Here is a 27,739-nt window from a genome sequence, read left to right as displayed (position 1 = left end):
GCATTAACTGCTGCAGCGGCTGCTTTTAAAATACTCGACAACACTTTAAAAAGTATTATAAATCAGCGTATTTAAAGGAGAAACACGTCTGTACTGCATCTAATGGTGGACAACAGAAAAAAGAGCATATTTTATTAAGGTCATGATGGTTTTTGATATTCCATTAAATGAGTCAGTCGGTTGTAGATCGCATGGCAGCCTGTTTGAGCCCCGTCTGAAGACTCCTGGCAGCTGTGAGAATGACGCTCTGCCATGAGGGAAGACAACGTGTAGCACCTGGTTCGTCCACAGGGACCAGAGGTAACGGGGTCGAGGAGAACGTTCTGGATTTGTCATCCCAAACATTCTGAGTCTGAGAGACAGAAGAGCATCCAGCCGGTCCTCGCCACAATTCATCTCAGCTCCCCTTCGAGGCTCTCTGCTCTGGCGCTTGTTCTCTGCCGCTTCTTCTTCTTCTTCTTCTGCCGTCTCCTGGTTTCGGCATCAAAGCAGGTGACCATCATGACGCCGGCCTTGCAGAGGTTGAGTCTGTCCTCCAGCCGGGCCGGCGCCGCTTCCAGGGCCTCCAGATGCTCCGGGGAGTCCTCGTCCAAGGCCTGCCCCGGGGCGGCTGGAGCGGGCAGCGAGGGGACAGTCATTAGACAGGGAGGGCTGAGAGATTTATGGAAAGTAACACTCTGAATTCAGTGTAACCTAGTATAATATCATATACAAATATCATGGAATATGATATTTAAAGTCAAATACTTATTCTTTTGGAAAACAACTTCTGTCAACACACACGTGTCGTCCTGATTTACTCTTCAACCTTTAAATGTGCACATGGCACCTCGTCACCGCAGTGGTACAGATATCATTCAAATGAATAAACCTCTGGACTTTAATAGCGTATTAATAGCTTATTAATAGCTTATTAATAGCTCATTAATAGCTCATTAATAGCATATTAATCGCGTGTATGTGTTGCAGCAGGATTTCTGCTCATGTTTAAAACAAATCCCACATATCCATCTCTGAGAAGTCCAGAATACATGTGTAATATTTTGATAAAACGTTGTAATATTACGAGAATAAAGACAGAATTTTAATTATTAAAAGTCATAATATAAAAAATAAAAAGTCTACAGTAGCCTTTAGTCTGCTGTGCGTTCTATGTTATTGCTCTGCTGTTGAGGTGAAATCCCCTTCTGGATTCATACAGTCAGCAACACAGAGCTGCACGTCTCCTCATAGTCAAATTCATTAAATCTCTTATTATTATTTTCTCACAGTGGCCCTTTTTCTGTGGTGTATAATCACCTAAAAATAACAATTGTGGCGTTGTTGTTACCTGAGAATGAGCCGTATATATCTACATACAGAGCGGGTCCTCCTCATGTTTCTTCAGGAGCCCAGAGCGGACAAACCCAACGTGACTCTCTGGGTCGTTCACACGCTTGCATCACCATTGTAGGTGTTCTACATTTTAATGTTTAAAGCAAAAAGGTCAGTTTCCCTCCAGCTTCTGTGGTGTGTTCTGCTGCTTTACATGCGGGTTAATTCTCCATCGTTGGGTTTTGGACTGTTGGTCGGCCAAAATATGCTTTTTGGAGATGCTACCATGATTCATTGTTCAAATAAATCATCAGCAATAATCATTAGTTGGCGCCCTAATTGATCGGCTTCTGTGACTCCACTCACCAGATATATTCAAATGTACTGCGATATTTTTGTTATCAAAAACCAAACAAATATTATTATAAAAGCTTATTTCCTCAAACGCAGAAGCAAAAGGACTGACGTTCTTGGTTCCACTTGGTGGGCTCCAGCTCTCGCCTCAGCTGGTTGTATCTGGACCAGACCTCTGAGACCCTCTGCTGACGGGGGTCCAAAAGCTTCAGCTTGGCACTGAAGCATGCAGGCCCCTGAAACACACACACACACACACACACACACACACACACACACACACACACACACACACACACACACACACACACACACACATGCCGTACTTTTATTAAGGTTCACACAACACATAATCATTCATGAAAAGCTTGTATTCTAAAAACTTGTGCTACTACTGTTTGAAATAAAAAACCCTCAAAGAAATTGATTTACGGTTTGGGGACATGCATTTTGTCTCAAAACCATTTTTATTTGTTTCCCACAACATGAGTAATGCACACGCACACACACACACACACACACGGTGCTTTAGCGGTTGAATAAACAACAGCACTCTCTCTCTCTCTCTCTCTCTCTCTCTCTTTCTCTCTCCCCACACACACACTCATAAACACCATGTTAGGTAAGGGAGGTCACCTCTGGGAAGCGAGACAGGACAGGTCTTTAGACTCCTAAATAGAATTACTCTGTAATTATCCTAACCTTATTAGTAAAAGGCAGTTTCCAAGTTGAATACACATGTTACCCTCTGATGCATGCAGTGCTGCAGGACTTCACCACCATCATTATTATCTTTACAACATGTTGTATGTTTGGCCCCCACAATGATGCCCAATGAAAAACAAAAAAGTGCTATTTCTTTTTGAATGTATTTTTTTTACATCCAGCGTCCTTCTTTGTTCTTTGCTGCAGCATTGACCCAGTTCCCCCCATGTGGTCATTAAAATTGCATCAAAGTTGTCCTCCCTGAGACGGGTGGAGGTCTCATGGGCATCCCCTCTCTCTCATCATGGCGACACGCAGCACACATGAGGCCTGAAGCTGCCCACATGGGATTAAAGCAAAGCAGCGCACGGCTTTGTCTGCTTACAGGATACAACCTGCACACTTCAAATAGTTCTGTTAGGTCATGGTTTATGCCGGTTTTGGTTTCCCATTCACAACAATAACAAGTCTAGAGGAAAGTAAATATATAATAAGAGTGGGTCGGGACCCTTCGGTGGGTGGCAGGTTATTTTATTATTATTATTATTATTATTATTATTATTATTTACCTCCGGTCGGTGTCCCCGCTGTAGCAAGCTAGCAGCAGCGCTTGCCAGTAGCCAGTAGCTAGTAGCTAGCCAGTAGCAGCAGTAACGGGGAGCTAGCAGCTGCTACTGGCCGCTGCTGCTGCTACTGCCCGCGTCCCCCGCTGCCCGAGTCGGGTGTCGAGCCGGGGCCCTAAACAGTTAGTGCTTGCTAGCGCTAGCTGGCTACAGCGGGGAGCTAACGGGGACACTGACCGAAGGTAGTAGTGGCTTGTAACCCGATTTTTACGGTACATGTTTTCAATAGCACATGCATGAAACAATGTTCTGATTTATCAAACGTATATCTCTTTAAAATAATCAAGATATGTTTATGTCCAAATGGCAGTACAGATGGTCAGGAACGTTCATTTAAGCACAAATTCACTCTTCTCGCAATTTATCAATTTATGGATAAGGGCTATTGTGAATTGGGTTCCAATGTTTTTCAATGTTTAATAAGTGTACCCCAGAAAAGAAGTTTGGAAAACACTGATATAGAATAACAAAAAAACAATGACTCTGTTTGCGTTTTTAGTGGTAGCTTTATGTTTTCAACCTGTAGCTACAACTCTAAAATAAAGATGAGCAGCAAAAAATATGAAATGTTGATTGACATTTACACTGTATTTTTTCTCAAGCAACTACAGGTGCCTAACTATTTTAACTGGTTTGTTGGTAGATCCATATAAGTTAGCTTCAATCGCTAATCCAGGAGGCTAAGAGACAAGCGTTTGAGAAGAGAACCGTCAGCTGTCAGAAGACTTCCATGGGAAAATGCAGAGGGATTTTTTGTCAAACCTGATGAAGAAATCAAGAAAGGGGGCCAAAAAGAGGAGAAAGAAAAAAAAGTCGGGTGGCGATATGTTCAACCAATGTTGCTATTTCCATTGGTTGCAAAAAGAGGTTGATAAAGGTCATATTTTACATAATGCCCTTTAACCTCCTAAAAATCTAAATAAACACAGCACCTGTTTGCCAGCACCTGCTCTGTTCTGCATCCTCTGCACACTGTCGATCTCATACACCTTGATCTTGTAGGCCTCTGGGATTCCCCGATCCACCCAGCCAGACTGCAGACCGCTAGCCGAGCGTCTCAGGGACAGAGGTGCATCATGGGAAAGGCGACGCTGGTGAGTACCTACAGCAGGGCGAGGCAAAGAGTGCAGTGAGACGCTGCAGCTTGATTTGATTTGTTTTTCTTTCTCTTCTCCCATTTCTGAAACTTCCTACTGCATTTACACAGTAAAACTGCAGAGATATTCTTCACTATAAAAATACCCAATCATTCTGGCATTTTAGTTTATTTTTAATGTTGTTGATATATGTCATGATCCATTGAAAAGGCACTGTTTACTCAATTTAATAAAGACTTGGCCCAGGATTTAAAGTTATAGCAATAAATACACAGTAAGATGATGTTGTTTTGTTCTCAGGTCACTGCTCCTGGTGCTCATAGGTCTACAAGGTGGCTAATGCTGGAAATCAGAGTATTACCGAGCCGCTACGTTAATATTGTCAACTGACATTGTGCTCTAAAAGCATCACACTTCACAAAAAGGAGAGGCGTGTATGATAAATGGAGGCTGGTGTCCTTAAGTGGCTTTCAATGCCCAGGCCATGTGCTCTAATGGGAAGCAGAGAAGACAGCTTGCCTGAGGGCAAACACAGCTTGCCAGCGCTACCATATTATTCATAAAAGTCCAGACATGAGACGCGGTTTCTGTAACTCTGCCTGGATTCACTGGTTTGCCAGTAGAGGAAAAGATAGTTCACGCTTTGTGTCACGGGGATCACGTTAAAGCTACTTCAAGTAACCTTCGTCTTGTGTTCATTTTGGCGGCCCCTGTGGACAAAAGAGGTAGTGTTTCTGATCATAATGCTGCGTTCGCCTGAGTTTACTCGCTCAAGCTTATGTGGTTAATTCGCTTCATTCACTTTTTCGTGGCGGAAAGGGGACGCGGCTTTTCCGTGGCTTAACTCCGTGAAAACAGTTACCTTTTCCTCTATCCACCATTGAAATAACCACTAGTTCTGCTTCATACATGTTACATTACATTTCATTTAGCTGATGCTTTTATCCAAAGCGACCTACATTTTTGCTATATACACCGCAGACACAGCAACGGGGAGCAATTAGGGGTTAAGTGTCTTGATCAAGGGCACAACGACATGGACTGGCAGAGCCGGGGCGCAAACCACCAACCCTCTGATTGAAAGACAGGCATGATGACCACTTAGCCACAGTTGCCTCTGTTGTGGAAGTACCACAAACTTCGGAACATCAAACGCCCTCGTGTCTGGGTTCATAATATTATCCGTAGGCACACACAGCTCCGACCTGCGTCTGAATGAAGCCGCTTCCAGCGCTACTTCAGGCGGACGAGCAGCAGTTGAGTTCAGCAACGGCAAGACTCAGCATCAGGTGAATTTTTAACTCGGGCGAAAAAGCAAAAAAGCGTTGCGAAAAAGCGTTGCAAAAAATCGTCTGTGCATTGACTTTGCATGTAATCTACTCGAATATTTCGCAACGCTTTTGGTATGAACTCAGCATAAGAGTCCTGAAAACCTCTCATTTTACTGCAGCAGGGTAAGCGGTGGCTCCGGTTCTCCAGCGCCTCCCCTCCCTCCGGCGGGCCCAGCAACACGACTTGGGCCTCCAGCAGCTGGGTGTTGGCTCCTATAGCCAGGACCGGCGGGCCGGAGCTCTGCCAGAGCTCTCCACCTCCTGCCAGAGCTCCGACTGCAGGTCGAAGGTGGCAGAGAAGCAGATCTGGGTCTGTCCACGGTGGGCCGGTTGCTGCCGGAGGCCCCGCCGGAGTCTGAGCTGAAGGAGTGAACCTGCATGTCAATCGCTTCGTCTGATTTCGCGGTGAATCGGACCCGATGACAAGCATTAAGAAAAACTGTGTAGCACTAGCCAATCTTCTCTCCGATGGTCTCTTTTGCTTATATAGGTCATATGGAGGCATCAATATTATCATAACCAGTTACAAGTTCCTTGTATTAAGTTCAAGAATATGTTTTAATTCTAATGATATGGGTACAGCTTTTGTCAGAATGCAGATGAGTTGAATACGGATGGGAACACTTCAGGAGGAAATTAAGTACAGACAGAATTAAATCTTACAATTAACAATAGAATTTGTTTAAGGGCTATAAATTCATAAATTCATCCAGGTCTCCAGTTTTTATTGCTCCATTAGCAGTATTCACTGTGTCGACCTAACGTTTCTCAATGTATAATTCCATTAGCGAGTATTGTTAGTATGCACACACATCTTTATAATTCACTGTACCAGCCAAACCCCTCTTCATTTTCTGCACTTGTGCTGCCATTAGTAAGTGCCGTCACCGGGTTCATATATTAATAATGTGACCTCCTACACAATTAGGCTTTTAAAGACTGCATTTTGCAGATGTATGTCATCTCCAATTTATGTCACATTAATATGTTAGGTGGTCATATTACAAACCAAACAATATTATGGTGGAACTACAGTATCGTTCATAACATTTGTGTGGATAAAGGTTTGAAAATGTGATAGTGTAGATTATGTCCAGGGAAGAAATAACATGGCAGATTTCTGCAAAAAGTACTGAACTGGATTGAAATTTGAATAAGAAATACCATTACACTTTCATGACATGAATCAAATGAACCTGATTGTATGTTCAAAACATCAGATCAAAAAAGTCTCTACCCTTAACTGACTTACAATACCACAATAATAAACAACTGACAAAAGTCAAGAAAAACATGGCATACAATAAAATTGTTATCAGTTGAAAATCATACTGTATTGAAATCAATAGAAACAATTGGTTGCTTTAAGTAAAAAATAAATATGTGAATTGGTCTAAAAGTGTCCTGGTGGAACATGCGTGTAGCTTTAGACTTCTTTGAGGCTACACTTGCAAACCTAACATGTAACACCAACAACATAAAAGGAGACTTGACACTTGGATGAGGTTCTGATCTTTCCAGAAGAGGAAGTCATCCAGATCAGTTCATAAAAGGCCATTTACACAAGTTTTACCTGCGTTGCCTCTCCTCCGAGATGACCGGCTGCTTCGAGCCACACTGAGAAGAGAGCCGCTTCGGTTGCTGCCAGAGTCTCTGTGAGAGACGCAGCCCGTGGCTTCACTGTCCCTCACCATGCTGTCATATCCACTGCTCACCATACTGTTCCTGTTCGAGAAATTCAGGGAGGTCTTCCCCATTGCTGGTGGCAAATCTCCACTCAACACACTGGTGGTGTCACTGGCGTGCCCGCTCAGGTGATCGGGCGTTCGGGGAGCAGTCACCCGGCTGTATGGCGAGGGCAGCGAGGTCATTTGGTCCAGTCCTCCTGAAGTGGGACTGGAGGCCCTTTCCTTAAGGAGGTCTGAGAGCCGGCTGTTGACAAACCCCTGGATGGCAGATTTTGTGGATGAGCATGTGGAGCTCTGGCTCGGAGTGCGACTGATGGAGGGAAAAGACCGCGGAGGGGAAGAGGAGAGAAAGGAGGATGACCGCTCAAAGCTAACAGTTTTACAGTCTGGAGAAAGACTAGCGCTGCGGTTGATGGACTGCTGCAGGCCCTTGTGGGGGAGACTGAGGTTCTTGATGCTGGGAACAGACAGTCGACGGACTTTGGGGCTGGCCATTTTAAGTTTCCCCACAGCCGAGAGCTTGGAATGGCTATGCCTAGCAGACTGAGCGAGAGGCTTTTCAGAAAGAAAGAAGTGATGACTGCGGTCAGTCCGAGGATTCTTCCTGGGGCTCCTGCTCGCCCTTGGTAAGGTACAATCACCCTCAGTATGTCCTTTATAACCTACCATACAAGCCCCTTCAGTACGTCCCTTGGAGCTCCCCTTAAAGCTCACGGAGGTGTGACTACTGCCTCGATCGAGAGTTGGGAAGTCTCTTGGGGTTCTCCCAAGGGAGTTAGTCCTGGTAGCCAGCTGTTCCAGTTTGGCACTGAAAAGCCGGCCGCTGTCCTCAATGGGCGAATTTGGCCTCCCGCTCATCTGATCATGTTTCATTGATGATGATTCATGATGATGATGATTCATTCTTAAATTTGAGTTCTCAAACAGAGATTCAACCACCTTTCTAGGAGCACGACTAGCATGCTGTTTGTACTCTGTTCCATATTTGCGAGGAGAGGAGACCCGGAGGCCGTGGTCCGCCGGGGAGTGCTGTCTGCCCTGCCTCCTCTCTAGCGTTACTCCTGGGCTACACGGAGTGGATGATGTCACCCCCCTTGGGTCTCTGTGGTTGTCTGCCATGTGACCACAATGGTAACCGTCCTGGCGGTTGGCGTTTTGCCAGCCTCTAGGCAAACTACCTGTTTTAAAGGAAGCGGTGGCGGTTTCCTGGCAACTAGGTGAAAAACCAATCATCTTGGGGGCATTCCCAACACGTCTGGAACTGATTTCCCCCACCTCAGAGCCCTTTGGAGCGTTGGTGGAATAAACATGATCCCTGTCTCTCGGGTGGCTCTTGTCTGTTTGTCTCGGTCTCTTGCCACGCATGTCGTTTCCCGAAGTTTCATCGCAGAAAGCTGAATCTTCCAAGATCATCGGGTTACAAAAACCTTGGCTAAACGATACGTCAAAGACTTTGTCCGACGTTTTTGCATGTGTCTCAAAAGTAAAAGCACCACTCGTCTTCTGTGGAGGCTTCCTGTCTTCTGGACATTTGACACCGATCCCTCGCAGATCAGACTGTGATTTGACTTCTGTAAAAGTGTCACATGGACTTTCTTTTTCTTTCACACCATCAAATTCACAATCCACATCTGCATCAATCAGCATATGATTTATAAATGAAGGTAAGAACCTTGTTTCCCTTCTGAATTGATGCTGGGGCTTGCCAGTGGTAGCCTCTGTAGCTCGAGATTGAGCTACTGAGCTTTTGTTTGTATTAGAGGATCCTGCGGCTACAGTTTCATCGCTAACATTGCTGATTATCCTGATTGGTTGAGAGCTGGCAGAGACTTGAACATGTGCCTGTGAATGGGCAATGTCTCTGATACAAATAATGTTTCCACCTGTCCTCCCTCTGTCCAACGCCCCACTGATGGTCACCTCCTCCACCGTAGAGAACACAAGTTCATCTTGACCATTCAGGTCTAGTGGCTGTTGAACGGTAACTGTGATAGTGGCCTTCATTTCCTTAACCTCCTCTGTGGGGCGATTAGGTAAGACATCTCCGAGTACAACACTGGTAGCCAAGGAGTGTGAAGAGGAGCAGGAGGACGGAGGAGATATGGGGGAGCTCTTGCCAACGGGTGAGGTCCTTTTGTTTGGTTTGAACCAATCAGCAGCTTCAGAACTCTCCTGTGTACCTTTTGGCAGAAGTGCAGAACTAGTGACGGCCATGCCCGGAGCTTCCACATTACAGTTCTGAGAACAGAGCTTATCAGCTGACTTAAGAGCTCTGTTTTTGGGAAGCTCAGAGCGACAGGTCATGTTAAGACTGAGAGTTTGATTTAGCAGCTCTTCACTGGAACTGGTTCCACTGCACTCCTCACAGTCGTACAGGCCTGAATCCTCTCTCTGGAAACTGTCCCCGGGGAAGGCACCATCTGTTTGCTTTTCTCCGACAGAGGCCTGACTGCAGCCCAACCCCTGATTCAACAACAATTTCTGTGGTGCCTCTGATGATTCGGTGTCTGTCTGTTTCCCTGTGTCTTTCTGGGGTTGTGAATTGGCTGTGAATTGCTTGTTAACAGAAGGGCCTTTTGAGGAAGACTTGAGCGCATCCATTGTCGCCTCACTTCCATCGATACAACCCAAGCGCTCTTGAAGTTCAGCAAATGTGTCACATTTGAAGCAGTCCCTCCCTGGCTGCTTGAAGTCTGCTTTGAATACCTCAATATTCCCTTGAACCGTTTCCTCGTTCTTCTTCTCTCCCTGAGGAATTCTAAGAAGCTCTTGGAGCAGAGCAGTAAACTCTGGGTCGTCCATGTCAGCCTTGTTAGGATGCAAAGAGGGTATGATGGGCACAAATTCAGGTTGTGCCAGTCTTGAGGTTGCTTTGGAGTAGACCAAGCCATCCGAGTCTATTTTGATGACTGTGTCGCAGGACTGGTCGCTACTGGAGCGCTCATCCAGTTCACCACGCAAACGGAAACGAGGGAGGTCGGCGTCTACCTCATCGGTGGAGTGGAACGCCCGCAGGGACAAAGATGGAGGCCCTCTCTTTTCTTTAGTCAGACTCCTCCCGCAAGGAGAACATGAAGTGGACTGCTGTTGGATAAAGATGAATTGTGGAGTTAGTTCTAGAACAGGACTAAAAACAAAAATCTACGAATATATCAATGGGTTGCATTGAAAACCATCACTCTCTCTTCCTTTGCAAAAAGGGTACTAACACTATGACGCCATTAAGAGATGGTTAAATATGTTACAGGACATGTACGATAAGTAAATAATAAATAAACATTAACATTAATCCTACCATATCTAGAGGGCAAAGCCTAAAATCAAACAACAAGACATCTAGAGCAGCATCTGTAAGAGCGCTGACACCTCCTTCTGAAAATGAATGAGCAATAAATTTGCTTTTTGGACAATACAGATACCCGAGCAGGTTTCAGTGTAATAATAAAAAAAATTCTGGTTCAAACAACAGTAAAATAACACTTGTATGGGAATTATTCAACCTTTAAAGCAAGTAGAGCCAAGAAATTGTCACTTGTCATCAACAAAATATATAGCCTTGGCTCTCTGGTTTCCAGATTTCAGAGCGTCTTTTATCTGTTTCCAAAGATTGATTAAACTGTACATAATCATACCAATAATAATAAGTCTGTTTTTTTCTATTCTAATTTGGTTTTATAGTTAAATACACCAACAAGTTGGGTTAATAGATCCTTGTGTGCTGCTCTTAGCAGAAACAACAGACAGACCGAGAGTGACACAGTTTTCATTTAACAAGCCTGCTTTTTCCAAATAAAAACACGTTTTCCTTATACCTTTGTTCTCTTCTGCGTCTTGCGGATGCGAGAAGCCAGCTGGATGGTGGAAAGGGTCTCTTGAAGGTGTGCCAGTGAGTCATCAACCTGAGCAATCACTGCGGTATGGCAATTCACATGACCCAAGGCTTCTCGAAGGAGCATAGTCAACTTACTGCCCCTGTGCAAAGACAGTGCAAATGTACAGACATTAATCAAAGGATGCATCAGTCATTTCAATTTCCAACATTTTGGTGCAGTTGTTATTGTTTTTGCTTCGTTTTAAGCCACTATGAAATGGGTTTACAGGCAAATACACTACTATTTTTAGAGAACAAGTTGCACGACCAACAGCAAGAATGAACTTCAGCTCAGTGTCAAAATATTAACGCAGTTCACTCTACACCAATGTGTGCCATACATGTATTTCATATTTTGGAGATGCGTTCTTACTTGATGGGGTTGATTTTATGTCCACTTAGTAGAGATAAGACAACGGGGCCCAGTTCAGAATATGGAGGTTTATTCTTGCTCATACCCCTCATACCACTACACACATCTATCATTGTCAACTTTGTGGGGCCACGGGAACCTAAGCATGGAAGTCAGAGAGCAAAGAAGAGTATAAATGCAAATAAAGAACACATGAATTATATAAAGATATATATGAAAATCAGCACAGAATTTAGAGTTAACTGTGCCAAATAATTCATGGGGAAACACCAAATTCACAAGGGACAATCCCCCTTGGTCAGTGAATAATTCATTACAACCTTTGCCAATTGTGCTGCTCTCTGTTCGAGGGGGTTGGACGTGGAGAGTGAAGAACATTATGGAGGTGTGAGACAAGTACGTGATGAAGTCATTGTGCCGACGTGCTGCAATGGCCGCGTCCAGGAGGGAAGCAGCCCGCTCAGCAGTGGGGGCCTTCACCCGGTTGTGGTTACGTAGCTGCAAGGAAGGGGACACAAAATCTCATGTAATCTCCTCATATAATAATAAAGGGAAGACACCAATGTAAATATCTATTAACTAATAGATAACACCGTGAAATGTCCCAAGTTGACAAAAAAGTATTATTTCTCGTATTCCAATTTTGATTTAACCCGTTGAAAACTGTGGAGCCCATATGGGCTCTATGGCAGATATTGTTATAAAAACTGTATAATTCACTTCTTCATTTACTCATAACCAGTAACATATATACTGATATTTACACATCTGAACACACAACTCACATTATACTCTTTTATTGTAACACCAACATTATTCAAATGTTCTATAAATCAGGCTATTAGTGATTAATGAGCAAACCCCTCTATACAATATTTTAGAATGTAGAAAAGAATGAAACAGGATTGTTTGGTGTAAGTGTCCCTTCTGGTCAGAGTGAGAAAAAACACATTTTGAGAAACAAAATTAGAAAATGTCTGACATTTTGAAGACAAAAAAATAAATAGATATCACCATGATTACTGACATTAGGGCAATACTTTTTTGCATTGTAAGTTTTCTGAAATGTTATGTTTACGTATATATTAGGCATTACCTAATGGTTATCTTTGGTGAATTTAGGTGAAATCTAAAATGAATGTTTTCTTTCCACTAGTTTGATAGAAGATATGTTATGGAAGCAAAATTGTCCAGAGCATGAAAATGTCCTGGCTTGCAGAAGTGCCAGGGCAAAGATAGCTGCACCATCATAATTCCATCAGATGTAATCTTTTATTCAATTGAATAGGCTTCCCTGCCTACCAGTATAATCTCCTCACATATAGTGTAGACCATTGTCTAAATTGATTATCTAAATAAACATTAACATTAATCGTACCATATCTAGAGGGCAAAGCCTAAAATCAAACAACAAGACATCTAGAGCAGTATCTATAATAGCGCTGACACCTCCTTCTGAAAATGAATGAGCAATAAATTAGCTTTTTGGATGATACAGATACCCGAGCAGGTTTCAATGTAATATTGGTTCATTTTCTGGTTCACAGCTGTTCAAACAACAGTAAAATAACACTTGTATGTGAATTATTCAACCTTGGACGCAAGTAGAGCCAAGAAATTGTCACTTGTCAGCAACAAAATATATAGCCTTGGCTCTCTGGTTTCCAGATTTCAGGGCGTCTTTTATCTGTTTCCAAAGATTGATTAAACTGTACATAATCATACCAATAACAAAAAGTCTGTTTTGTTCTATTCTAATTTGGTTTTTATAGTTAAATACACCAACAAGTTGGGTCAATAGACCCTTATGTGCTGCTCTTAGCAGAAACAACAGACAGACCGAGAGCGACACAGTTTTCATTTAACAAGCCACGTTTTCCTTTTACCTGTATCCCATAGACGGGGTCCTCGTGGAGTCTGACATGGGCTTTTGGACTGTTCTGGACACTTCCTAGTGAGGGGGCGACCTCCCCCAGCAGGTCCCTCATTGTGTCCTCCTCTCCGCAGCAGAGCTCTATGGCAGACACGGACACGGTCAGATCGGTCCAGGTCTTCTCTCGCCGCCGCTCAATGGCGCTGTACAGCCAGGAGATGGCACAGGGAACCAGCCCGGCTTTCTGGGTGCTCTCGCCGCTCCCCACCATGCTGGACCAGGAGCCTGAGGAGGATGACAGAGCAGACCGATGTATGCATACTACATACAGACACACAAACATACATATACAAACACAGCATGCTCTCTTTTAAACACTCAGGCGGCCCATCAATGCATACAATATACACTTTGAGAGCAACCGTTTATAGATGATTTATGTTTGAGACCCACAGTCGTCAAATCTTTCTTTAAAATGACATACTATATCTGTCGGTATGTCTCTCCACTTGGACCAGACTGATATATCTCAACTGAAGCAAAAACATTTTTTTAAAGGGGCCCAAGTTGCACACCAGCACGCTGAAAATGCCCTCAAGGGCCTCAGATTTGTTCAACTGGAAGGGGCCCTTCATCACCTTTTCTCCACTGGGAGGACACCCTAGAGGGCACTCCATCTATCAACATTCAATTCTGTTTTCAAACCTTTAAACCATCTTTCTTAATGCCCAGTTAATCACCGAAGTTTGAAAGCATGTTCAACTCTGTAAGTGTATGCTAATTAATTTCCTTTGTATTTCTAAATGAATCCATGGAGGAACCAAAGAGCAAGAGAAAGACCATCAATCCTCTACCAGCAGTCCAGTTACACAACATAAACCACACAAAACCAGCAGGTAGCATCATAATGGTGTAATATACTGTTATTCTATTGCTCTGGTTATGCTTTTATTATGTGTAATATTGGAAATGACAATATTTGTATTCGGTTTAAAGAAGATCGCACCCGTAAAAATGTGTGCGTGTCCTTTGTTTCCAGGGTTGGGGAACCACAAATAAATTACTCTTATGACACTCAAATGGCCAGCCTGGTATGGACACACTTGCACACAGGTTCACAGAGATACAGCTCCAGGCAAACATGTATGCTCACGTAACGTAAGCTAGTGGAGGTGAACATAGCTGACACAAATAACAATACAGAATACATAAACTCCATAAAGATGGAGCAGATTCACAGACACACCCAAAAACCCTTCCTCCTGGACTGATGCCATACTGTCTCTCCAAGTGCACATTTGCCCCACATTAGTTTTGAGCTATATGGGCCTGTTTTACCATCTCTTGTCTTATCCAAACTCTAATTGAATGAGGATAGGAGAATTGGTTTACTCGAATTAAAGGCCAAGCTGCCTGCCGTTATTCAGAGGGAATAGTATTCTGGGGTGGAGATTGATATCCACCGGCTGTGGGCCATGCAGTTTGTATTGGCCAACTAATTCAATCAGATTTACGGAGAGTGGCGTCATGTGAAAAAGCTCCAAGGAGACCCTGTCCTTACCTTGTGTGTGTGTCTGTGTGTGTGTGTGTGTGTGTGTGTGCGTGTGTGTGTGTGTGTGTGTGTGTGTGTGTGTGCAAATCTATTAAACCCCTTCACGGACGCTAAGTGCAGGGTTCCATCTCTCTAATAGCGACGTATTACAGTCCATGTTGCTTACAGTCCCCCCTGAGCTCAGTGCTACAGCAGTCTTGTTGTGCAGTATGCTGAAATGCCTATCAGGCAGAATGGGACGCTTTTGAAAAAGCATGTGTGTTGTATAATTGATGAACAGGCTTTTATTTACACAGTAACAGGTGAAAGATGAATGACTAAATGGCCATGCTTTTTTTGTCCCTGTTGTGGAAATGTGTATCACAATTGATAAGAGGACGGAGAGAGGAGACGTAAAAAAGGGAGTTTAAGTGATAAAGAAAGAGTGAATGATAGCAGGAGTGGGACGGAGGAGCAGGAGGAGGGGGAGCACAGATAAAAGCATCCCACTCTCATCTTGAGACTTTAACCTGTGGCCCCTCACAGCGACCGATTACTCACCCACATCAGCACATCCCAAACCCAGAACACATCCATCGCTGCCACTGAGCACACAGCGGATGACGTCAGCCAAGACGCCCGCACACACCTCGGCCTGGTCAGGGAGAACAAAGGACGGCGAGCATATTATGATTCACCGCCGCACTGAGATGGTACAGCCAATGAAACGAAAGAAGCATACCGATTCACTCGATTCCCTCGGGGCCTAGATACTGTAAGCAGAGCTTGAATAGAATTGATGGACAGTGTAATTGTGGTGGCCATCCAGGCCCTATCAGTTTTCAGGTCATCAGACAGAGAGAGAAAAACAACCCATGGTGTGTAATGTAAAGATGGGAAAATATACATTGAATACTTGAAAAGACACAGAATGCGCTAGATGAATGCTGGGTAATCAGAACCAAACCTGGCTTGATTCTTGAGGATAGACAGCGTCAAAGTTGAAGGTCTTCAGCTGTTTTTTTCCATCCCTGCCGAGTGTCATTGTAGCTTGTGGTTGGCTTTTGCCGACTGGTTCCATTATGGTCACTCTTCTCTTGGACTGGTCAATGTGGAGGACAGGTGGTTGCCATTGGCCCGCTGACAGCGTTGGGCTCACCCTCAGCGACACCATGACCTGTTCACCACAGGAGATTGTGGCATGTTGAAATGTACAGTATATTATAATAATAATAATAATAATAATAATAATACATTAAATTTGGAGGCGCCTTTCAAGGCACCCAAGGTCACCTTACAGTTACAATAAAATAATACAGGGTAAAAGATAAGCATAAAAGATATAAACAATAGTAAAACAGAGCATCAACATAAAAACAAGTGAGGTGCACAGGGACCAGTTATAGTGTGTATGCCAGTTTGAACAGATGAGTTTTGAGTTGAGATTTGAATAATGTGATGGAGTCTGATTGTCTTATGTGTGGGGGGAGGAAGTTCCAGAGCCTGGGTGCTGAGCAGCTGAAGGCTCGGGCACCCATGGTACTGAGGCGTGGCGTGGGGATGGTTAGCAGTCCAGAAGAAGATGAGCGGAGAGTGCGGGAGGGAGTGTATTCCTGAAGGAGGTCGTAAAGGTAAGTGGGGGCTAGATTGTGGAGAGCTTTATAGGTGAGGAGAAGGTTTTTGTAGTCGATGCGGTATTGTACAGGGAGCCAGTGAAGTTGGATGAGTACAGGAGTGATGTGGTCCGATGATGTGGTTCAGGTGATGATCCGGGCGGCTGAGTTCTGAATGATTTGCAGTCTGTTGATGAGTTTGGTGGGGAGTCCGGTGAGGAGGGCATTGCAGTAGTCGATGCGGGATGTGACAAATGAGTGGACCAGGATTTCGGTGCTGGACTGGGTCATTATGAACAAAATGTTGTACTAAAAATCTTTGCCGGACCCTTAGCCTTTTCGGCATCATCGGGTAAAACTAAAACTATTTTTTCAATAGCTGTTTTGGTTTATGGCCAAATTCCTACAAAACTAATGACATTATATCAGACTCAGCAAATTAGCATGATTATATTATCATATATTAGCATGTTAGCATTATCATTGTGAGCATGCTAACATTTACCTCAAGTCCCCACAGAGGATAGGCTAATACCAACTGGCAGTTAGCTTACTACTAGTATACTAGTGCACCCAGCTAGCGCTAAGTTAGCTAGTGAGCAGCGACAGACTGAAAGATGAAATGCTTAAGTGTACACTTTCACTTACCCCTGTATACAAACGGTATACATATAGGGGGATAAACATGTTTTAACTACTTTGAGATACCATGAGGAGAAGATTCCATTATTTATTAAATACAGGGAGTGAGGCGGTGCTCTGCTGTAGCAGCATGTAGCATGTAGCTATGTAAGTGATTTCAGAAGAAGCCTGTGGTCTAAAAATGTGAGAGGCGTTCATGTAACTTTAACTTATTTTTAAAATAAATTTTCATGGGGGGGGAAAGCTTGAGTTTCAAAACAGCAAGTTTCAGAAATACCTTCATATCAAATTCTGCGCGTTTTAGCCATCTAGAGACTTCCTGAACTCCAGAGTAGATTGAGAAAAATATATCATCCAGATGTATTTCACAACATCCACTAATTGACTAAGCTTCCTGTTATGTTGTAGGCTGCAATGCTTGCTTTTTACACATTGCTTTTGTTTATGTTTACCAAAACAGGGTTTTAACTCAGAAGCCTGACATCAAATGTAGCTGTGACAGAGAGAACTATAATAGTGAGACATCAGCACTGAACCACTGCTGCTCCGCCATGGGCGGCTAAGATACTATTTTATGCAACGAAGGTTGCAAGACACCTCGGTTGACAAGGAGAGCCTTGGCAGAACAAACTAAATGTCAAACAGGATTAGGTCTGAGCATTGGGAAGCCGAGCTAAAGATGGCATTTCTGCTGAATGTTTCACTTCACTTACCTTTACAATGAACATTTCTTTTTACAATTAACACTTGAAATGATGGATGCACTTGCCAACAACACGACAGTATGCAATACAAAGCATACTTCACTAATTTTTCACTTTCACCTCCTTACTTACTGAGATTTTATAAAATGTGTTTTAAGTAAGTCACAGAGTATCCACTGTCTTTACAGGACTCTGCAGCTGATTCCATCACGCCAGCTTCCTTTGTGTCAAAGACATAATTTCAAAATACTACTTTTGGTTGATAAAGAAAAGGTTTACTTCTGCTCTTCTTCTACATTATGAACCACGAGACCTCTCAGGTGGTCTGGTACATGTCTGCTTTCTGTCTCCAGAGTCAAAACTAAACAAGCAGAAACGGCTTTCACTTTTCATGCACCACAGAACAAACCCTGAGTCTGCTGCTTTTTATATTTTATCTTTTTTATTTGTTATTCTTTTGGCTCTTTAATTTTTTTTTAATTTGTATTTCAATGTCTTATTGAGGTGTTTCTTTTGCGCTTGCTTCAGTGCTAAAAATGTGCGACAGAGGCTAAATAAACATTGCCTCGCCCTATACCCTCATATCTGTTCTCTTGTTTCATAGCCATAAACTGAAATACATATGAGAGCAGCATGTTGCTTTATGTTAACTGATATTTCTTTTTTAAATAAGATATTTTTTAGGGTGCATTAGACAGCCAGTTCATCTAGTTAGTGGAGAAACTATACATGCACTTACAGCTGCATGGCTATGCAAACCCCCGCGCTATATTTCCGCATGTCATGACATTAATTCCGTAATGCAGTTCTCTACAGGAAGCCTTCAGATTTAGAGGCTTTAAGGTCTTAAATTAAGTTAGATCCAGACTCTGACAGCCATTTAACAAGGCTCATAGGTCTGCAGGAAGACAAGGCAACATTTACCTCACAAAAAGATTATACGCTCTATTAAGGTTGATAAACCAATTATAACATTATTCTTGATCAGGATTCAGGTCTACAAGATTGTGAATAGCCCTGTGTGCCATGACACCCAATCGAATGCGGGTTTCTTGAAATGGTCCAGGACTGCATGACATCACGATGACATCATCTGTCATTGACATTTAGAAAATCTGAAAGCCATGTTCCATCTGCCACATGATTATTTCCCAGTGTCTGTCCCCTCTTTCTCCAAATCATAATTGTAGTATCTTATGCAAGAAGTGGCTCCCTAACCCTATTGAACACGTGTCAAACTCTATTTATGAGGGTTAAATTATTCAAGAGACCCTTTTTACAAGGGGAGAAAATCCCCCTCCGCTCTCTCACACGTATATATTCTGGCACGCAGAGGCACACAGAGCTGAGTGCTCGGCAGGTGTGGCTAGCGGTGGGGTCTATCTCAACCCTTATCTGTAACTAGACCCAACCCAAGAGTCCGTCTATCTGAGACGAGGGGAGCACAGGCAGCCGTATTGATCCCCACAGTTTCCCCCAGAGGAGGGGAGTGGGAAGGAGGAGAGGAACAAGATGGAGACATTAGCACTACATTACAGTGTGTTATAAGAAGGCGTGATATAGGATCTCCTCCAAATTGACTGACCTCTTTACTCTGCAACAGGGGTGGTAAGAACACCTCCAAGATGGTGGTTGTACACCAGCTGTCCAGACCTATTCTAAGCATTTATCTTCATCAAGTCAGTAACATTGTATCCTGGTAGTGCGAAGACACTTCAAGTAAGATGGCTCTTGGGAACTTTCTTACATGTTGTATTTGTTTCTATTCTAAATAATAGGATATGGATCGTGTGTACACCGTAATGCATGCTGTACGTATATCTCTTTACAACATGCACTAGCTGCTTCCATTAATGAGCTTGTGGTGTGTTTTCCCCCTTGTAATTGTCCTACGCTGATGTATTTGATGTGCTGCAAAAAGCCACATAGAGTTCAAATGCATTGCACTTTGAACCCAGGCTGCATGGTCTTCCTGAGTGCACATTTTAGTGTATTAAAGGCTCTCTGTGGAGCCCACAGAGCAGCGTTTGAGTCATAGTTGTAGGGATGTAGCGACTGTTAACGTTAACGTTAAAGTCTGTCGATTTTTTAAAATAATAATTTCACCCAGAACAAAAGATCATGCTTATGCTTATTGCTGAGCTGAGAAGAAGAACAATGGCAGTCTCATATCTGTTCATTAAATATGAATCTAGGGACAGTTGGTGTAGTTTAGCATTGAGACTGGAAGCAGGTTGAACTAGCTAACGTCCATGTGGTCAAAAGTTCAAATACAAAACCACCCACCAAGATCTCAAATGTTTACCAAATGTTATCCAATATATTCCCATTTCATTTGATCAATCCATATACAAACGTTGTGGTTTTACAGGGAATTCTGTTCTGCTTACCTCACTGCAGTTGTTATGCTAAGCTAATTGGCTATTGGCTGTAGCTTCATACTTACCTTACAGACATGAGAGTGGTATCAATCTTCTCATCTAACTCTCAGCAAGAACATATATTCATGGTACTTCCCAAAATGTCAAAATATTCCTTTTTAATATTTAATATTATTAACTAATTGTATTAGTGAAATGTTCACTGAAATATTGATAATTGGATGAGAATTTATAACTACAATTACTCATTCATCCAATATTAATTAGACTAACGGTAGTTGTGCTGTAATTATTGCAAATTACACCCAATCCATACTCATATACAGTGAATCTACTGGAATTTGAAGCCCAGCGTCTACCTTGGCAACGCTGGGTGAGTCTCTGGTTCTCGTGGCAGCTTGGAGCAGGCAGGACGGGACGGGCGGTGGGGTTTTCTGGATCCACTCCCTGAAGCAGGTGGACAAATGAGTGGGAGCTGGATCCGAGGTGAGGCCCTTTTTCCTGGATATTAAGTTGAGCTTCTCAGCAGCCCTACAGGGAGGAATGAACGCCTTGTCATACCCATAAACCTTAGGGTGTAGCCAGTGAATACAACACAGTTTCTATATGTATACATATGTATTTACCTGGCTAACAGGGACATAGCAGCAGTGTTGGCGATGGTCACCACTCTGGATATGTGAGGGATCTTGGAGCTCGTCTGTACCGTCCCGGCGTCCCCACGAACCAGTGCAGCAGCATCTGCAGCCTGCTGGAGCGAGAGAGCTCGTTATGAAACTCAAAATCAGTAATTGCTCTCCTGCACCCACTCAAAAAAGGGCTATTATCACAGGAATTACTCTGGGGACGATAATTGCGGGGCGTGTCTGTCTAGGGCTGCATCTAGGCCGAGAGCGCAGGAGGTTAAACAGGAACCATTAGTCGTGTTACGGCTCTGGCTAGCTGCACGAGGAAGAGTTTGTGACGGCTGTAGTGAGTGCTGTCTTGATATAAAGCATCACTTACACTGCGGTAGCTGGCGTGCGCTTTGCACCGTGTGTGTGCAACATGGTTATTCGACATGCATTGGCTGCTGCCTGCCGCTCAGCATGAAGCCACCGGCCTTGCCGCGGGCCAACATGCTCGTATCGCAGTGCTCTCGTATGGCGCTCTCAAGCTCCACGTCTCATCGATGTCTCTGCCTTTTTCTGGGGCAAGATAACAATGCCAGCTCAGTTTTTTCTCTTGTAATGATGCTCCACCATAAACTGCCAATTAGAGCCGTGGAAGAACTGCAGGAGTAGTGCGTTTGGAAGGAGACTGGGTGGAGAATAGAGACAGGGCTAAGTGAATGAATGAAGCCATATTAAATGGATAATGTATAGATACTCCCCCGCCCCTCCTCTTGTCTTCTAGTTGACTCATGCATTCTGTCATAACCTTTTTTTATCTTCACTTTCTCTTTCCCTTTCTGCTCTGATTTCTCTCTGTGTTTGTCTTCATTATCTCTTGCTATCTCCTCTCCCGCCCATCGTCCCTTTCCTCCCCCCATCTTAAAACTCTTCATTTCCTTTTTTTCTTCTTCTGCGATTCGTTTTTTCCTGCTTCCTCCTTTAATTTGGTCTCCTCCCTCCTTCCTCTTCGTCCTCCACTTTCACTCGTCTCATATTGTTTCATGAACCTGTATTGATCTGCTCTCATGCAGTCTCTCAAAGCCAGGACAGTTTCATTCGAGTACGATATGTTGCATAGTGATTGTCGAATTTAATAAGGCAAGTCGATTAAGAACTAGAGGTGTATTACAATATTGCTCTCAAGGCTTTTTCAGTCCAATTCAGCTGCTGTTGCTATGTCCATGCAGCGTCTCTTCTCACAGAGCAAAGAATGGTAGTTATAGAAGATTTGCAACTTTAAATTCTTAGTACTTTTTTAAACAAGGGGTGCTTGATTTAGAAGTAGACAAAAGCAGTCCAATTAGCTGGCTGTTGCTAGCTGGCTGTCACCTATAGCGAATTAAGCTAACGCTAGCTCCATTCGCCTTTTTCTAGCATAATTAGGTTTAGCTGCTTGGACAAGGAAGACATATCGTTTATTGTCAGTTTTTTTTACGTTTCAAGGTGGAAGACTTCTAGGATGAAGACTAACATTAACTGATTGTTGAACATAACGCTACCACAGATAACAGGTTTGGCTGAGGATAGCCTAAACTTCCGGAAATCCAATAAAGAGCCGAACAGGCCCACTAATGTTAGCCTACACTCTGACAGCATCCAGGACCAGCTCCCACACATGAGTTATTGTTAACAGATTCATTATTATTTTGTATAATCCCACAAAATATTTTTGGTATGAAAACTTCCCTCGTCCTTGTGAGCAATGCTAACTTAGGTTAGCTAACCTAGCTAGCTAGACATGCTATTGTTTGGAGCGTATGTTGGAGAAGATAAACACATTGTATAACCAAGTCTTTGCACTTTTACTATTTTTATATTGCTCACCGCCCCATTATGTGCGTAGTTACAGTTGTTAAGATATAATTGTATGATTGCTCTTCCGGTAAAGGCGTTTGGCGGATGGTCCTTTGTGATTTTCCTTTTTGTCCGGATGGATCAGGAGTAAAACCAAAGAAATGTTTTCAAAGTTGAACCAACATCATCTAAAGCACTCTCACTCACCTTGTTCAGGTTCATGACATTGGGGACTTGGGGGAGGGGCTCAATATAGTGCGGCTTCCATCACAGTAATGCATATTTCACCAGCCACCCTTTTAAATATAACCATCCCCCTATTGATCACAAGTGCTTTTTGACTGGCTGGCTTTTATGACAGGGGTAAATCATGACCCAATTCCATTACATTAGCAAAAGTACTTTTAAACAACGTCCTCCGCTATGGGATCTAAATAGGCTCCGATTAGGCGCTATGAATCATTGCTTTGCTGACGCGTGCGCCCATAAAGACGTACTTTACCCATATAGATCATTAAAAGGGGAATGCACACTAAGAGATGTGTTATGTGTGATTTAGTGGTGAGAGAAGGCTTTTAGGGGTACCTTATGGTAAGGGTTCATGGTGACACCGTCAGCGTCGGACGCAGATTTAGAAGCGACCAGCTGCTGCTGCTGCTCGACCCAGCGGCCCATATCGGGGTTGGGCAGCTTGGGCCCCCTCCGTCTGAGGGTTTGAGGGGTCCTCTGAGGCGTCCTCGGGCTTCTCGGGCTGTGCGGACTGTGGGTGCGACTGTGCGGTTGATGCACAGCCGTGGCAGCAGCTTCCCATGGAGCCCTGTCTCCATGCTTTGTCTCACTTTGGCCCAGCAGTGTCCCAGCGCTAAAGCTGGGTTCAAAGGGAGGCTTAGCTAATGGCTGACCCCTGCTCACAGCCAAATGGACGGCCTCGTGTTTGAGCTGGTTCAGGTTCATGCCGCAGGCCACACACTCGCCCTGCTCCCGCTCCCTGTCCCGGGACTCATTGGTGGACCGACTGTGGACGCGAAGGTTGTCGAGAAGGAACACAGACAGGTCACCAGAGTCCTGCAAATCCAAAAAGAATTCAAAAAGATAGAAGAAATATTTGAACGTGTACACGTTGCAGGTAAACTTGGCAGTGAGGCGTTTGAGGTCAAGTCACTTGAAGTATAGCATGTGTGTGTATTTTCACAAAAGAGACAAAGATAATGAGATCAGAGATTCAGCACAAGCTTCTGGTGAAGACACAATAACAACGCTAATTTGCTTTGTTTGATTTCTGGCTTGAGGATTGCATGACTGACCACTGTGCATATGGAAATGGATTTGTGGGAGAGCACTGCAAGCAATGTTAGCACTTAGCAAAGTAATCAAAGAGCCAGTAGTATTGATTAACACTCCCCCTGTGATCATTAAACGTGCAGTTAGCTAAACCTTACTTACTACACCTTTAGTGTAAACAAAAAAGTGATGAATCTCTGCTGTGAACCACCAATTCATAGAGAACAACAAGTTCCTCGCAGAATTTTATTTTTATTTTCCTTGCTGAGGAAAAGAATATTTCCTTGTTCCTTGGATACAAGTAAAGAACTAATGGTCAACAATAAGACGAAACTGTGAATGCGTGCTGGCCAATCATTAAATATTATTATCTTGATTTAACAAGGAGACTATTACTTTTTTATAGACAATTGTTATTAAGCTGGATGACAATAATTAAATAGATATCTAGACATTCTGATGTGACGCTTGAATGAGACTAAAACGGAGAGTTTGAGGATGAATACTGAAAAACTCAGACAAAATGTTTATGTTTTCTCTTAGCGTTCCTGTAAAATTAGCTGAAAAACACCTATCCAGGTATACCCAAAGTAAATTGCAAACTGTACTTGAACTATTTGGAGTAAATGCATGGTCTTGGTCTCTTTTGAAAGATAACAATCTGAAGCTTTTCCCCCTCAATAGTCAGAATCACTTCAAGTGCTGCTGACACTGAGTTATATAAGTTTGAACACACTAAAGTATAAGGTTTTTATTTCCGCCTGAACATTTCTTTGCAAATAGATACATGTAGATGACTATAAATTGGACTTATAAACTGGAAAACACAATGGGACAATAGCCTGAAGCCTTATCTAATCTAAGTAAAAAGCAGATAACAATATCACAGAAAATAAATATTTTACACATGTTTTTCTAATGAAATGTCTAGAAAATATTCATGATATATATACTATATACCTATTAAAGCATGTAAACGTGATATGTGCCCTTTAAAGTCTCGCTTTCCATCCCAACAGAGACACTCTTGTGTCACGTATATCTGGTCTGCCCTTGACATCCCATCCATCCCACCCATCAGCACATTGCTAGTGATTTATATTCCACAAGAGGAGTTGTGTAAGAGCTCTCAATTATATGTCAAATTAAGCCACGGAAATTCCAAAAGTACTAAAACATCAGGGATTAAACCTAAATCTCCATATCCAGGGTTAATTAAGTCACATATGCTACAATATCCTCTTTATTCTACATCAAATTGGCAAAATAAGCAAAGTCTCCCACCTGTTTCAGGTTTGGGCGTCTTGCATTACTCATATATAAATGATGACAGCTATATCAAGGGCTGAATGTGCTCTTGTAGCCAGATGGGCGACTGGACTTTCCATCTCAGCCAGATTGCAAACCCATCAAAAAAAGATGACATTACAGAGCCAAGAGGCTTTTGAGAAATTATGCTCGGATCAATAAACCTGCGAGGAGCTCGTCGGCTTATCAGATCTCTCTGTTCTGACCATGCATGCAGCCACAAGATGCCGTCGCTCTCCTGGCCTGTGGTCTCTCTCCATGACGCTATGGGCTCCATCCCACTTAGCAGGACCAAAATAAAGAGTCCTCCCTCAATGGAGCGGACTGTGGAGATGACACAGGGATGTCGAGATGAAATATTCATGCCCATTTGGAACCACTCACGCAGGATTGGCACTGGTTTACTTTGTCGATTGGAGTGTGTTTGATGGATGCTCGTGGTGACAGATGTACAGATGGATGCAGAAATGTGCATTCCTCTCGAGACCGATGCCCACATTGACATTAAAACACTTAGAAACATGCAGCGCTGCAGAAGATGTGTTAGAAGTGGAAGCTTTATTTGAAACGTCTTTGATCATATGAGGGCTTCCACTCGTGATTATCTTCCTTATTGATTTTATGATTTTTTTCTCAAGTAATAGGTCAATGTTTGTGTTTCCCAGAGCCCAAGCAGACATATTCATATTCATATTGGTTGTTTCGTTTAACCAACAGTCCACACCCATATTATTAACAATTCACTGTCATAGCAGAGAGAAAACCAGCAAATGTTCACATTCAAGACACTGGAGACGACCCATTGTTTTATTATTATTATTTTTTGAAAGACTTAAATGTTTTATCCATCAAGAATTGCTGCTGATTAATTTTCCATCAATCAACAAATTGATTCATTGACTTATTATTAAGCGCTAGCTTTTATAATGGAATAGAATATTGACATATATTATATTGTATTACATAAAATGATATGTTCCGCTCTCTCACAGTTAATTTGTTGAAAATAAATACAACCTTATTATTATTATTCCATCAGTTCCTCTGCTCGTAAATGTCATACAAACTAAAAAAAAAAGGTATATCTCTGCGACCACTAGTGCTGTTTGAATCATGTTGGTGTTATAATAAAAGACTATAATGTGAGTTGTGTGTTCAGATGTTAAATATCAGTCTATATGTTACTGGCTATGAGTAAATTAAGTTTTTATAGCAAATCTGCCATAGAGGCTCCACCGTTTTCAAGGGGCTATTTGTAGTATTCTGTCCCCTTACCCTGCACCACCACGTGCTGAGTCCTGAGATGTGTTCACTGCATTTTGTCTACATAACATGTTCTCTTTCCTCTCCAGCTCAGAGTGAGCATCCTCCCGCAGCCCCGTGGCGCACTGACCTTGCAGGAGAAGTGGTGGTGCACCGCCAGGCTCAGAGCCTGCTTCTTCAGAGCCACCAGGGTCGCGGAGCACTTCTCGCAACACGCAACTTTCCTGTCGGACCTCCCGGAGCCCGGCTGCGCGGACATGGCGCCTCTGGCAGAGGACAGGCTGCTCCTGACGCGGTCTCCGAGCGTGCCCGGGAGGGACTTGTGCGGGACAGCGTCCGCTCTCTGGCACGTATTCCGGTGTGGGTCGCCTCTGGAGCCGCCGGCCCCCTCAGGAGCGGGACGCTCCCTCCCGGTCAGACGCGCGGAGAAGCCGACGGGCTCACAGGGAAGCTGCGCCTCTGAGCTCTGGGAGAGAAACCAGCAGCAGAAAGGATGTACGTGGGCTTTGGCAGCGGGGAATTAGATGTCAAGGACAACCGTTACCACACCCAAATGTTTTTGTTTGGTTGTTTTGTCTTGAATTGTTATTTTAAAACTCTATAAAGACCCAGCAATGCTTCTACAAACACCCCATCCCGTCCATAGCGAGTGAATGTGACTTACCCAGTGTGGTCCTCTCGCCGGGGCATGGCATCTCTCTCCTCTTCCAGTCAGAGATGACATGACAACTTGTTAATATTTAAAAAGATATCCGAACAAAGGCAGGGCGCGCTTTTCATGTGATTTCCCCAAAGCTACGTGGATGAAAAGCAAACATATTTCACTCATAGTATCGGCGTACATGAACAAAATATATATATATATATATATCTAAATATATATATATATGACCAACTCAGAAGCTGGAGACTGTCCTCAGAGGAGTGACCGTAGGCACAGTGGAGAAGGAGTGAGCGCACCGAGGAAACGCTTCATGGATTCACTTAGTTATTTATTACAATCTCCACTGGGGGGCAGTAGTGAGCAGAAACACTACTCACAAGAGTCACAAGAAACTTTTTTTTTAATGGAATTCAGGCCATTTCAAAAGGTAATTTCCCAAACCTCTCTCCTCCACAGCAGGGGCTCGTGTGTGTGATGGTGTGTGTGTGTACTTTCCTGCAGCATGATGGTGAGAGAAAGCTGCAGATGGACATGGAGACTAGCGCTCACTACACCGCTCCTATGAATATTTTACATTATGATGTCAATATATCCGTTATTATATATCCGTCTCACTGGTTTTAAGAGACGACGTCCCATCACCGGTAGCTTTGTTCCAGTGGCTCCCTGATCCTTT

General features: G+C 43.3%; 1 protein-coding gene across 1 annotated transcript; it reads right to left on the bottom strand.

Moving 5' to 3' along the window:
* Window positions 1–397: 397 nt before the first annotated feature.
* On the bottom strand, window positions 398–27,123 carry kif26bb (kinesin family member 26Bb; the record flags this gene model as incomplete). The annotated part of the gene is given in 16 exon segments (XM_079215182.1): window positions 398–454; window positions 456–610; window positions 1,781–1,904; window positions 3,929–4,098; window positions 6,998–10,196; window positions 10,925–11,084; window positions 11,357–11,495; window positions 11,677–11,854; window positions 13,243–13,514; window positions 15,322–15,415; window positions 15,728–15,937; window positions 20,460–20,631; window positions 20,727–20,848; window positions 23,133–23,612; window positions 26,530–26,865; window positions 27,064–27,123. Coding segments are annotated over 16 exon segments (5,928 nt in total).
* Window positions 27,124–27,739: the final 616 nt, after the last annotated feature.

The sequence above is a fragment of the Taurulus bubalis genome (genome assembly GCF_910589615.1).
Source record: "Taurulus bubalis genome assembly, chromosome: 3".
Classification (NCBI taxonomy): domain Eukaryota; kingdom Metazoa; phylum Chordata; class Actinopteri; order Perciformes; family Cottidae; genus Taurulus; species Taurulus bubalis.
The sequence above is the reverse complement of the archived record's forward strand: the minus strand, read 5'-3'. Positions and strand labels throughout refer to the sequence as shown.